The 13,617-nt window shown below is 43.2% G+C and overlaps 1 protein-coding gene across 1 annotated transcript in view; it reads right to left on the reverse strand.

Moving 5' to 3' along the window:
* Positions 1-12,687: 12,687 nt before the first annotated feature.
* DNAJC15 (DnaJ heat shock protein family (Hsp40) member C15) overlaps positions 12,688-13,617 on the reverse strand; it is a 158,271-nt gene continuing 157,341 nt past the window's right edge. The window contains exon 6 of the mRNA XM_069205420.1: positions 12,688-13,273. Coding sequence (XP_069061521.1) covers positions 13,203-13,273 — 71 coding nt within the window. The 3' untranslated portion in view covers positions 12,688-13,202. The remainder of the gene's footprint in view (positions 13,274-13,617) is intronic.

Below are 13,617 nucleotides of genomic sequence, written 5' to 3' on the forward strand. Positions count from 1 at the left end.
CGCTGTCACTGTGTGACACATGAGTTCGGTTTTATTCCTCCAGTCACCCGGTGAATAGTCAATACAACGGCTAAAAGAGGATGACTGGAAACCGTTACATACAGCAGGGTTCCAACTCCTTTGCAGAGGATCTGCATCTCTACAAAATTTCTTGCGGATCTTGCATCCACCCTGAAACACTGTATGTTACATAAAAACTCTTTAATTGTGTATTTTGGTGAGGGTGGAGAGGCTGCTCAAGGCACAGTTAAGGCCTCAACATGGCACACCACCCTCATGGACCTTCCATGGACATTCCAGAGACTGCCACTGACACCAAGGCATGCCTTGCATGACTCCTGACATCAACCGTTTCAAAGCCCTGCCACCTCCAGGCCCCATCTCTGCTCCCACTTGGCGAAAACACTTTCACAGCTGGCTGGTTAGCAAGAGCCACTGAAATGAGCCGGCTAAAGAAACTAAAAATAAATGAAGTACTTTCTTGTTAAGACCAATTTTCTAGTAACAAGAGATAATTTGCTGTTAATTATACTCCACGTGCTATTACTTCACTATCGAGTTTCTAATAGCCCAGAGGGCCCTTTAAAAAATCACCACAATCCACGAAAGATAAATATGGCTAAATATGTATGCAAGTCAGTAGTCTATTTTTCATTATTCTGTGTCTTAAATAATGTTTTCCAGGTTCTTCCTTTGTAGTGAATCCTAGTTTGTTTTAACGGGATAACAGGAGTTAGCTTAGCCATAGGCTTGTAAACTCGTGCCCCCGTCACCCAGTGACTTTTAACCTACTTAGCTTGCTCTGTCTTAGTCCATTTAATTATTTATTTCCTTTAAAATGGCGGCCTTGTTTATAGTTAGGCCACTTGTTGTGGGTTCTATTATCAGTGTCACTGCGCCAAGGCGTCAAGATCAAGCACGAAAGACAAACATACAGTAGGCATTCACACTTAGGGATTTTCCCTCTCTATACTTTCGAGGGATTGTTGATATTAATTGCCGTCCCAAGCATGCCTGTTATCTATTGTTATGAATAACACTTATGTCAAGGGACCTTGTAGATCTGTATAAATACAACACACTTTTAGACAGATAATCAGAGGGATTCCGACCAGAGGGCATCGCCACCATCGCTGATACCGATGCTGCAGTCATCTTGACGCTGACCCAGTCTTCGTGTCCCTGCGGAGTCTGAGATAGAGACCTCATTCCAAGGTAACGAGGGTTGGGGGCTCCTCTCATGGACACAGCTTTGGCAGATTAGGTTTAACGAACCCAGCTCTCCTTTTTTAGGTAGGAGGTTAGACCTACTCTCCTTAGGGTATTAGGACTTATTCCATTTTATACCTATACATATATTTCTTTCATATATTGCATAATGGTGGGGGTCTTTATAACAATGAATCTCCTCTTCACAATAATGTTGCTTGGTATATTCATTATCCTAATCATTGCAGTTCATGCGACTTATCACAAATTGCAGTTATGTTGAATAAAAACTACTATAACTTAACTGCATCTGTGTTATTGCCTTTGTTTGTATGAGACATAATAATCTGTGAGAAAAGGGTAATTTCCGTTTAACCACGACAACCTTGAGAGATCTTATTTTGAGTCCATGCGTAAGCGACTGCTACAAATCACCTTTTACTATTGTGTTTCTGGTGAAGTACTGCTAGTAAGCCGGTAAGGTTTGGACAACAGTTACAACTAGTTGTAGGATGAAACTTAGTCACCTACAAACGAAAGTACTGTCATCCTGAGACCAGCAGTCTTGCTCAGAACAAGAGTCCAAACTACGACATGGCGCCACCAACGTTGGTGTTTAGGCACTAATTTACGGATACCCTGACTATCACTGTCTCACAGACAACAGGTACCCTCAGTACCATTATACGGAGACGTCCGTGGTCTTTGGGAGAATCCTCCTCAACCAAACAGGTAACACCTAATTAGGCTGTAGGTTGTTCGAGCTCGAACTCACAAAAGAAAAAACTTCCCCTATTTTTGGTGTTCCGTTTCTCTAAACAACTATGGCTAATACCATAGACATTCCTGCAAATGCTAGACATGCACTTACACAACATTTATTAGCGCATGGCCTTACGGAAGAGGGCGGGGATGTTATTATGATTATAGAAGCGAGTGAAGCCTACCAAAAAGAAACATTTTACTGTTGGGTTGCCTTTCCTGAGGCTGACCAACGGATGCACACATTTCACACATATGACATTGCGGACGTACCCGTAAGATACGAAGCATACCAGTATCATGAAATATCGCTCACATATCAAGAGCATCAGAACTGGTTTGAAGGCGCCCTACCACATGTACTACGACGGGTGAGGCTAGGTCTTTTAAGTAATGAAGGGCCTACGTGGCCCATGTTTGCCACATATACACCTCACCCAGGCATACAGACTATGCCGATTGTAGATTTAAGAATATTATATAATGAATTAGTGGCATTATATAGACGATTAGTCCAGTTCGTAATGCGAACATTGAACACTGCACCAGCGCGTCCAGCACCGCCAGTAGCTGGTGGATATCAATTGGCTACTGGGATTAATCCACAAACAGTGCATACCATTATGGGTAAAGTGCCCTCGGATTGAGAAAAAATACCGTTCTGGACTGCTCAGAAAACAAATCAGCTGGAAGCTGTGTTCCCCCATACGGGGCCACAGGAGAAACATATACTGCTCACTATGTGCTTGCCATTTGGGATGGTTCCCTCAGTGGATGAATGTGCCACTTGGGGTACAGTCTTCGCTGCCGTTTATACTACCACACATGGTACCCCTACCCTTGCCAATTTACCGGAAGTGTTGAAACAAATACAAAATGAGCATGGGGCTGCACCGGCCCTAGATCTGGGGATGAAATTGATGCGTAACTTTGACACCGTCTCCTTGATAATATTAAGTAATATTAAAGGGGAAGCAGTGGCACTGGCGATACGCCAGCGTCTCCGGGAAACTCCACATGTGGAACAGGAGAGACAGCTATCGAAAATAATATCTGATACCTATACTAGTATAGGACAGGATGGGCTGGGAGCCAAACCTAAAAAATTGGACATACTGAGTACCACCCATAAGGAAGCTACAAAGCAAGCACAAGAGGGCTCTAAAAAGCGCTGGGACAAACAAAAAGATTTCAAAGATAGGAGAAGTAAAAGAGCTGATTCTCCACATCCGGAGTACTCCGAAAGGCGGTATAATCTCAGGAATAGGGATAACATTAGAACTCCAGACAGATATACTGATTCACGTCCTTCTCGTTCCTTTCAGGATGCACCGGATAAACGTAGCGAGAGAGGGGGCCGTCAGGATCGACGTCCGGAATACGTGAAAGAAATGAAAGACTCGCCGCAGTCTACCATTAAAAAAGAAGAAAAGACTACTCAGCAAAAGCCACAGTTTAAAAAGAAGAAAGTGGCGGCACTGACAGTTCAAAATGCCAGTAGTATTGAGAACACTGTTGAGGAACAAGAGGTGGGCAGTGACTCTGTTGGACAGCGCGGCAGAGGTCACGATATGTCGCCAGAGTCTGAAAGATCATCTGGTTGCGACAGCAACTAGCGATTACATCGCAGTTGAAACAGCGGATGGCCACGTTCTCCCAACCGATCGGGTTTATGATTTAACAATTCAGATAGAGGGAGACGTGGAACGCATTATTAGTGTAATATTTTGGGATGAACTTACTAGTGATATCCTGTTGGCCGAGAGAGACTGGCCACCTGAACATGTCCGCAAGCTCCCACATGGGGAAGATGTCATTTTGCCTTCTTTCTCCGATCTTGTTCCGGAGGCAGACAAAAAAGCCTATGCTGCTGAATGGGCTTTAGCGCAGGCCCCTGCGTTATACCGTAATCATGTAGGTTGGGACAAGGACTCTCCTTGTCATGTTATTCCCGTACGACCTACACCACACCCGCAGCCACAATACCCTGTTAAACATGAAGCAAAAGCTTCAGTGACGGAGATACTGTCACAACTTGAATACCAGGGAGTAATTGAGCCCTGTACATCGGCAATGAATAATCCGCTGTTTCCCGTTGCGAAACCTGATCATTCCTATAGAATAGTGGTTGATTATAGACACTTGAATAGTCATACACGCACATATGCTATACAAAATTCACACAGCACAGCGCTGATTAATAATATAGTGCGTAAAAAATACAAAACTACATTGGATATATCTAACGGATTTTTCTGCCAGAATTTAGCACATGAAAGTAGAGACCTAAGTGCATTTTCCTTTGGCTCTCAGAACGCTTTTGTCGTTTACCCCAAGGCTATAAAAACTGCCCAGGACTGTTTTCGGCCTGTGTAACATCAATTTGCACGAGCTTGATTCTGAGGCATTATCCTATGTGGATGATATCTATCTCACTGATGACACCCTTGACATTCATCTTGCAAGGGTCGATCGGATAATTCTTGGATTTGCTGCCTTCGGATATAAATTTAATTTAAAGAAAAGCAAGATAGCCTTTCTTAGTGTATTGTTCCTAGGATATGAGCTATCGAACAAGGGGAAGAGCCTGGCCCTGCACTTCTTAGAAAAGTGTGCTCAGCTACAGCCTCCGAACACGCTTAAGAAATTACAGTCATTACTGGGTTTCTTTAATTTTGGCAGAACATACATTCCAGATTATGCTGAACGCGTCAAGCCACTATATGACTTAATTCAGCCCAATTTTTCTAGCAGGCGATGGACAATTGCACACACACACACATCCTTAGGGACATACAACGGGACATGCTGGAGGCTAGACACTTGTACACACGTGACAATAAAACGAATTTTGTCATCAGAATAATAGCTGGCGCCCTTGGATTTACCTATGTCACCTTAAATGAGGGTGACACGGTGCCGATAGCATACAAATCACATTTGTACTCCAATGCAGAGAAACGTTTTGCTCCTACTGAAAAAATTCTGACAGCAGTTCAGATGGCCGTCATAAAGGAGAGGCCACTTGCCCAGGGGAAGCGCATTATTGTTGTCTCCTCGGTGCCGGCCTTAGAGGCTGTCACTAAAGCGAGCGTTCCAAACGCTAAGGCTTTACATCCACGCTGGATTCAATGGGCAACGTCTCTGACCGCCACTGATGTTGATTATGTGTTTGACCCAAGACTTCAGACACAAGAATTTCTCCAGTATGAACAGGAGTACCCCGCTCCCTTACACATATTACCAATAGACAGTTATGATACCATCATTTATACTGACGGATTGGCACAACCGGCTGTGGGTACTAAACATCAATACTCGGCAGCTTGCGCAGCCGTGTGCGGGGTAATGGAAGACGGAGTTTTCCATCCTCATAATACCTACACTCAGACCTTAGGGGACTGCACAGCCCAGTTGGCCGAGCTTAAGGCTCTTCTTCTAGCGCTCGAACATTCAGAGCCAGGAACACAGACTTTGATCGTCTGTGATTCGTATTACTGCGTCCAGTCATACAATGACTACCTCAATCATTGGAAACTGAACGGGTTTAGAGATTCTAAAGGGAACACCATTAAACACAAAATGTTGTGGGGAAGGGTGGCTGATCTTAAGGATAAGCTGCCATGTGTCCATGTAGTTCATACATTAGGGCACCAACGTGTAGGAATACATGTTACCAGTAATACATTGGCTGACGAAGCAGCCAAAGCATCAGTGGCTACGGCTTCTGTGGCTGCAGTGACTCGTTCTCGGACGAGGTTTGATAATGAAATACTGATTGCCGTTAAAGCCTCGGCTGCAGGCAAGCCCCTTCCGAAAGGATACCCTACGAACTATACCTATCATATCAGTGCACAGAATGTTGCTTTTGCAACAATTCCTGATGTTGGTGATCGAGTGATCCCAAATGAAGACCAAAGATTGGGGCTGATTACAGCTGCACATGAGGGTGTCGCTTCTGCACATGCTGGTATACAGGCCACTATCACCATTCTACAACAACGGTACTGGTGGCCTGGTCTATGCAGACGGACTAAACAGTATGTCCTTTGCTGTGACATTTGTCAGCAGATTAAGGGCTCAAATATCAGACGCCCTCCGCAGACATCTCTCTTAGTGTCAGACAAGCCACTCCATTGTGTGTACCTGGACCACTGTGGTCCCTTGCAACCTGATGGTGCATACAAATACATTTTAGTGGCTGTAGATTCCTGTTCTAGATTCCTGTGGGTATGGCCACAGCGGTCGGCTGACGCCCGGACTGTTATAAAAGATTTGCTGATCTTTATCGGTACATATGCGGTTGCAGCATTCCATTCGGACCAGGGCCCTGCATTTGCCTCTAAGGCTTTCAGGGACGCCATGAGGACGATGGGTGTTGAACTCCATTACTCCTCACCATACCATCCCGAGGGAAATTTGGTCGTGGAGAGGCAGAATCGTGATCTAAAGCAATCCTTAACAGCTCTAGTATTAGGTTCAGGCCGCAGTTGGTTACATCACCTATATGGGGTCCAGAGAGCACTGAATAATCTGCCAAGACGGTCCTTGGGGGGAAAGTCTCCATATGAGGTTCTCTTTGGGACAACTATGTATGTTCCCGATCTTGATGCCCCTGGTATGATGGCAGCAGAAACACCATTTGACATAAAAGAACGTCTCGCTGTTTTACAGGAGCTTCAACAATTCCGTGATGATAAATCATCTGAAAGTGCTGCCACCTTGGGAATAAGGGACTTGGCGAAAACTTCGACTGGCTGGATTCCTAACGTTGGGGATCTGGTTTGTGAGAAGATCGCTGTGAAAAAAGAGTTTGGTCCATCATACAGAGCACCTCTACCGGTCTTGGGGATAAAAGGCACCAGGACTGTCATCCTTCCACCGTTGTCTGGTTCCAAATCAAACAGATTCATCTCCATTGAGGACATCAAATTACACCATGTGGCCGATTCTTCACAGTAGACCAGGAGGTCCCTTGGGTAGTTCCTGATCCCCTCTCACTACCCAACAGGACATCCTTCTACATAGTAGGATGACCATCGCTACTTCTGACTATGCAACTATGTCAGCTGCTGTTCCAGACACTTCCTCGACCATGGGGAGGGCAGAAAATGAACTTTTGTTGGTTCCAGTAACAACTTCGGAGAACACCCCGCTGCAGGATTTGGCTGTATTTTACACGAACACTTCCACGGCTAATAACGTTGTCTATCAAGAACTTCCACGAGCTGTGGATGAGAATTTGATGGGTCCTGTGTTTGCGGAGACTTCCTCTGGCTATTCTGTAGACATTGATGATTTTTCTTCAGATTCATCCTCTACTGAGACTGAAAAACTTTCGAGAGGTAGCAGATTCTATCGATGGGTTAAGCAGAACTATTTGATATATCCATGGAACTATCTCTGGTTCTGTTTGACATTTATTGCATTATTTTTAAGGATTGGGTTTGTGACTGTTTTCTTTTTACTAATTAATGGTCACTATATTGCTGATCGCTCCTCAGTGGAGCCTGTTATGTAATTTTAACACCACATCATTCATCACATAAGGTCCGACGTGATTTGTCCCCTGTCAATATTACAGCTATTCCAATTCCTGATGTGATTGTTTGGGACAAAGTTCTGTTCGATATATACGGGCCTACAGAGATAATTCAAATTCCATACGTGTTCAAAATTTCTATGTCTGATGTTATTACACCTAATGTTGTCTCTGATGATTGGGATGTCCAAACAGTTGATTCTATGCTAACTGAAATGAAGGACTACTCCGCTTTTGGAAGTGATGATGTATATACAATGAATTATGGGGAAATGTTCTGCTATAACAATTGGGGACATCACTACCTGCACCGTGCAACTAGATATAGGCCTCTCTTTAACTACACACAATGGGAACACTGTTCAACGCCGCGGGTAGGGAGTCCAAAGTATTAAAGTGACAAATTCACATACTTTTCTGGGCATGATACGAAGAAAGCTGAATCATATTATTTTAAATTACCTACAACACAATTTAGAAAACTCTTGCTAACAGATACAAAACTGATTTATTCAGACCACTTTGTTTCCCGACTATCGATTGAAGATTATGAATATTCGAAGAACACTATCGATTTGAAGAGCGTATGGGGAACACAAGATTGGCAAATACAGGGTAGAGAGGCTTTGTTTCGAGCTTGCTTAATTCCTGTGCAAATGATTTTCTTGAATGACACTGTTGAGCAGACATCATGTCTGGGGTTAGCAAAAATTAAAGATCTAAACACGCCCAATATTCCTACACTGACAAAATTTAGAGATTGGCAACACTTTCTTAATGTTTCAGAGGACAGGCTAGATGCGTTGGTTAAGGCTGGTGCTTATAATTCTTCACTTTCCCGTCCCGGGGGATGGTTGGTATGGCCCACCGACACTGATGAGTGTCAGAGGCTTTTTTGAACTCTTCAAGGGGTTTTTCTATTCATAGGCCAGACCCTCGCTTTCTATCAGGTCAACATACTGGTATAATTACAACATACAGTGTGGGTAAGCTGTGCCAGCAATGGGTGCAGACGAACACTTTAACAGCGGTCAAACAACACCTGAACACTCTTTCTGACAGTATAGAATTACAAGATTTCCTATTAGGTCCTAGGAAATAACGCTCGAAACGGTTTTTATATGCTATGTATAATGACATTTTGAAACTTTCTCAAATTGAGGCTGCTGCACGTTTACGGCAACTTGATAAGGAGAATTTGGAAAAAACATTGGCTGTTGTCGACAATGGCATGAACACGCTATCCAACAGGATTTATTCACTGTCGAATATAGTGTCGTCTGCTATTGATATCACTCAGACTGATTTGTCCCGGTTATATCATGGGCAAACACAGCTACGTTCCATCATGCAGCTGGGTTGGGCATTGCAGACGCTGAGAAGTGGCCACATTCCACGGAAATACATTAATGGGAGTGAACTATTCGCTGCTTTTAATTTTTCCAGGGAACAAGAGACGATGGCTAAAAGGGAGGCTCGTTTCACCTTGCTTCAAGTAGAAAAATTAGATAAGTTGCCCTTCACGGTAGCAGAGAGTCCTTCAACTATCTGGCTCTTACACAGCATTATTAATTTACCGTTTTCGACCTTTCGTTTCTCAAGCTGCTTGAAACATCTTGCGGTGGGACGATATGAACGGCTAGGAGATAGCTTTATTAAAGAAGAGTGGGAGTTGCCCTTTGAGTATCGATGTCTGAACGGCGAACAGGTCTTTCTTAGCGGAAGTGAATGTGAGACTAATGTTCGTCATTCAATGATATGCAAACAGGTGTCTCTTCACGGTCTTTGCAATGCGGGGGTCGCGAATTTGGCCTGTTATCTGAAGGTTACTCCCGTCCCCTTGATTCGTTCAGTGTTTCATGTACTTTCTAATGGGAGTTATGTTCTACTGAGTGATGACAGCTGTTGCGGCTTGCGACCTGGAATTGCCTACGCAATCTCAGTCACGAAGGTCGTTACGTGTTGTGGCCATGTTTTGTTTCCCCCCACACGAGAGATACAAGTATCTGAAATGTGGCCCCACATTGATACTATTAATGTGAACTATGACAAGTTGAGGAGACTGAAGGCGCTATTGTTTAAAAAACAGGTCGCCTTGACATCCGCAAAAGAGACGTATGCTCTCCAGATTGCGAGATCATCAGCCGAGATACAATCCCTTTTAAATACCGATTTCCCCAAACACTTTGGAGAGTTGGTATCCAGAATATTCAATGCTTCAAGCACCACTGGGATTGTTCATTTCTTTAAGGCTGTCGGGTCTGGTTTAGTGTCCATCTTCCAGACTGTCTTCAGAGTCATCCCATCAGCCATCCATTCCAGTGTGTTTGGTGGCTTTCCAATTATTTTGGCTTTAATTGGCGGACTACTACTGCTATTTTTTCTGATTCGCGGTGGTTGTTTTTTTCCAGCGACACAGAGCAATGGAGCCGCTCCCGTCAACACCGCTGTGCCGTGAACGCATGGTTCGGATCTTCGGTACACCTTTGCTGGTGGAACTAGAGTTTGACTGGTCATTGTCATTCCGGCCTCTACTCTGGTGTGTACAACCGGTGTTCCGCTGCATATGGTGTCTCTTTGAACATCTGCCTATGGTCTGTCTTGCTGTTGCACCAACATCTCCTGTGGAACACGAACTGCTGATGTCCCCGATGAGGGTTCATACACAGTCATGCCCCTTGAGACTGAGGTTGCTCCGCGAGGCCACCTATGAGCCTTCTGTTATACAATCTAACATGGATGAGGACGCTGCAGCGAGTGTCGATACACCGATGGATATGGCTCACTTCTGCTCTGTGGATCCGTTAGTCCGTCCAGCTCTCGATTTCACTTCAGACGATGTTGACTCATTTTTAAGATCCTTGAATCGTGACTTCGATGACATTCTTCAAGATCCTGCATATAACACATAATTTGATGAATTTGCTTGCCAGTTCACGGTTCTAAAAACTAGCGATTATACTAAAAGTTTGCTATACTTGTCATGGTTGATATTAACATCTCTGAATGTTTTTTAAACGAATTTTAACACACAGCATTTATTTTTATCATTAAGTAAATTCTTTGGCTTGAGTTTTCGTTTTAGTTCAGTAGCAGCTTTTTTAGCGATTGGGTTTCTTTACCTTCATCATACCTGTTACGGCAATGGGGAGGGTGTAGTGAATCCTAGTTTGTTTTAACGGGATAACAGGAGTTAGCTTAGCCGTAGGCTTGTAAACTCGTGCCCCCGTCACCCAGTGACTTTTAGCCTACTTAGCTTGCTCTGTCTTAGTCCATTTAATTATTTATTTCCTTTAAAATGGCGGCATTGTTTATAGTTAGGCCACTTGTTGTGGGTTCTATTATCAGTGTCACTGCGCCAAGGCGTCAAGATCAAGCATGAAAGACAAACATACAGTAGGCATTCACACTTAGGGATTTTCCCTCTCTATACTTTCGAGGGATTGTTGATATTAATTGCCGTCCCAAGCATGCCTGTTATCTATTGTTATGAATAACACTTATGTCAAGGGACCCTGTAGATCTGTATAAATACAACACACTTTTAGACAGATAATCAGAGGGATTCCGACCAGAGGGCATCGCCACCATCGCTGATACCGATGCTGCAGTCATCTTGACGCTGACCCAGTCTTCGTGTCCCTGCGGAGTCTGAGATAGAGACCTCATTCCAAGGTAACGAGGGTTGGGGGCTCCTCTCATGGACACGGCTTTGGCAGATTAGGTTTAACGAACCCAGCTCTCCTTTTTTAGGTAGGAGGTTAGACATACTCTCCTTAGGGTATTAGGACTTATTCCATTTTATACCTATACATATATTTCTTTCATATATTGCATAATGGTGGGGGTCTTTATAACAATAACTCTCCTCTTCACAATAATGTTGCTTGGTATATTCATTATCCTAATCATTGCAGTTCATGCGACTTATCACAAATTGCAGTTATGTTGAATAAAAACTATTATAACTTCACTGCATCTGTGTTATTGCCTTTGTTTGTATGAGACATAATAATCTGTGAGAAAAGGGTAATTTCCGTTTAACCACGACAACCCTGAGAGATCTTATTTTGAGTCCATGCGTAAGCGACTGCTACAAATCACCTTTTACTATTGTGTTTCTGGTGAAGTACTGCTAGTAAGCCGGTAAGGTTTGGACAACAGTTACAACTAGTTGTAGGAAGAAACTTAGTCACCTACAAACGAAAGTACTGTCATCCTGAGACCAGCAGTCTTGCTCAGAGCAAGAGTCCAAACTACGACACCTTCTTCTCCATCAAATCCTCTTCCAAAGATTCTCATGCTTTGTGTATTCCAACTTCATGCACGACATTCTGGTACATAAATACATTTTTAGAAAATGCTCAAACGAATTTAAAAGCTACTGCCCAGCCATTTAAGATTCTTTTGTCAAATGAGTGAGGAAGTTCTCATTTTGAGCTTTTCTCAATTTCCATAAAATGCATTGAGAGGAACGCAGATAAAAATGTATTTACAAACACAAGATGGAGGGTTGATTAGTAAGTAATAACATCAGGATACCACTCACTAGTGAGCCCGCTCAGCTGGAAAAGCTGCTCTTTCAAGGCTCTTCCTCTGCTAAAGGTAGCCGCTCAGCATCAATACAATGTGCTCTTCAGCACTTCTCTGCTGAAACTGAAATTCAGAGTCAGGAGATGCTGTGCTCCTCCTCCAGCCTGCTCCTTAGCATCAAAACCCAAACCACCAGAGGGCCAGAGTGAAAGGAGGAGCCCACATTTAAGTGATTACCACCTACTCATTCATTTTCCGCATCGGCCTGCTCTGTCCTGGCCCTTTACTACAATGGGGATTTTCTGATCCCGCCCTGGGCCACAGATTAAACGCCTAAATATGTGCCTAATCCCTACTGCTGAACCTTCCCACGCCCATCAATGTGATGTCACAGCCCTGGCACGTGCCAGCAGTGTGAGGAGTTTCTTCGCTCGACACATGCACAAGGCTCTCCAAACCTACCACTAACACCTTGTCCCCAAAAAAAAAAAAAACACTATCTAAGCTGATTTATCATGAGATAGGATACTCTAGTTTCCTTCCCCTCCTCCCCATTTTCAGCAGGGAAGCGCCCCTCACGCTCCTGAACACCAGCCGCCCCTGCTTGTTCAGTATCTCTATGGCATGAAATGCTTGAACGATTTTTACTGTATATCCTTTTATTGTCATGATCAGCAGAATGTTGTTGTTCCAACAGAATATATGGACAAACTATTAATAAATATATCTTCACGACTTTACGAAGTCAAATACATATCATATTAAACAATGTTCAAATGTATTACCATGAATGTGTGCTTCGCGAACCTTGGTTTGTACTTTTGCAGAATACCAAGTTTAATCACATACGTCTGCAGTTTAATACATTTAGCGATAAACTTAACCAATCTTCTAACAAAATTCTATTGCCTTCTGTAAAAGTGAGACAATGCAGGCAAAAACCTGCACCTAGAGCTGTGGCAAAGAATTTTAAATCATAAACACAGTACAACTATTCCTAGTCACATATTTAAAACTGCATTTTATGGTCTTTTCTGTTCATTTGCATAAATAGGCACCGAAGTGGTGAACTGGGTTTAATAAAACATTTAAATAGGTTATGTTCGCCAAAGAAACAAACAATTGTTTCTTGGTGTGATGGAAACGTCATCCAAGGTCACTGGTTAGTGGTGGATTCGAGTATGTCCTTGGCTTCATTTATTTTTGTGGCTAAATATGGAGATCCCCCTGTAACCAGAAAGAAAACAGAAAGTGTCTTGAGATTTACATAGTGGAAAATATATAGTCCTAGTTTTATAAGTGTGACTGGACTACATCAGGTTTAAAGTAATAATTCATTCACTTTAGTACTGCCTCAAAGGCGTTTAAAGTTGGAAAAGATGAACTAAAAAAAAAAACCACAACTGCACACAATACTTCAGAAGTTACAACATTACATTTTAGTGACCAAAAAAACATGCTATCTCAGTAGAATTGCTTTTAGCATAGTTGTCATCGGTAGCAAATATATCTGATGTTGACACCTGTAGAGTAAAAGGCTCAACGCTTCATATACACACTGCTGGTATGCA

This window comes from Pleurodeles waltl, chromosome 8 (assembly GCF_031143425.1).
Source record: "Pleurodeles waltl isolate 20211129_DDA chromosome 8, aPleWal1.hap1.20221129, whole genome shotgun sequence".
Lineage (NCBI taxonomy): Eukaryota > Metazoa > Chordata > Amphibia > Caudata > Salamandridae > Pleurodeles > Pleurodeles waltl.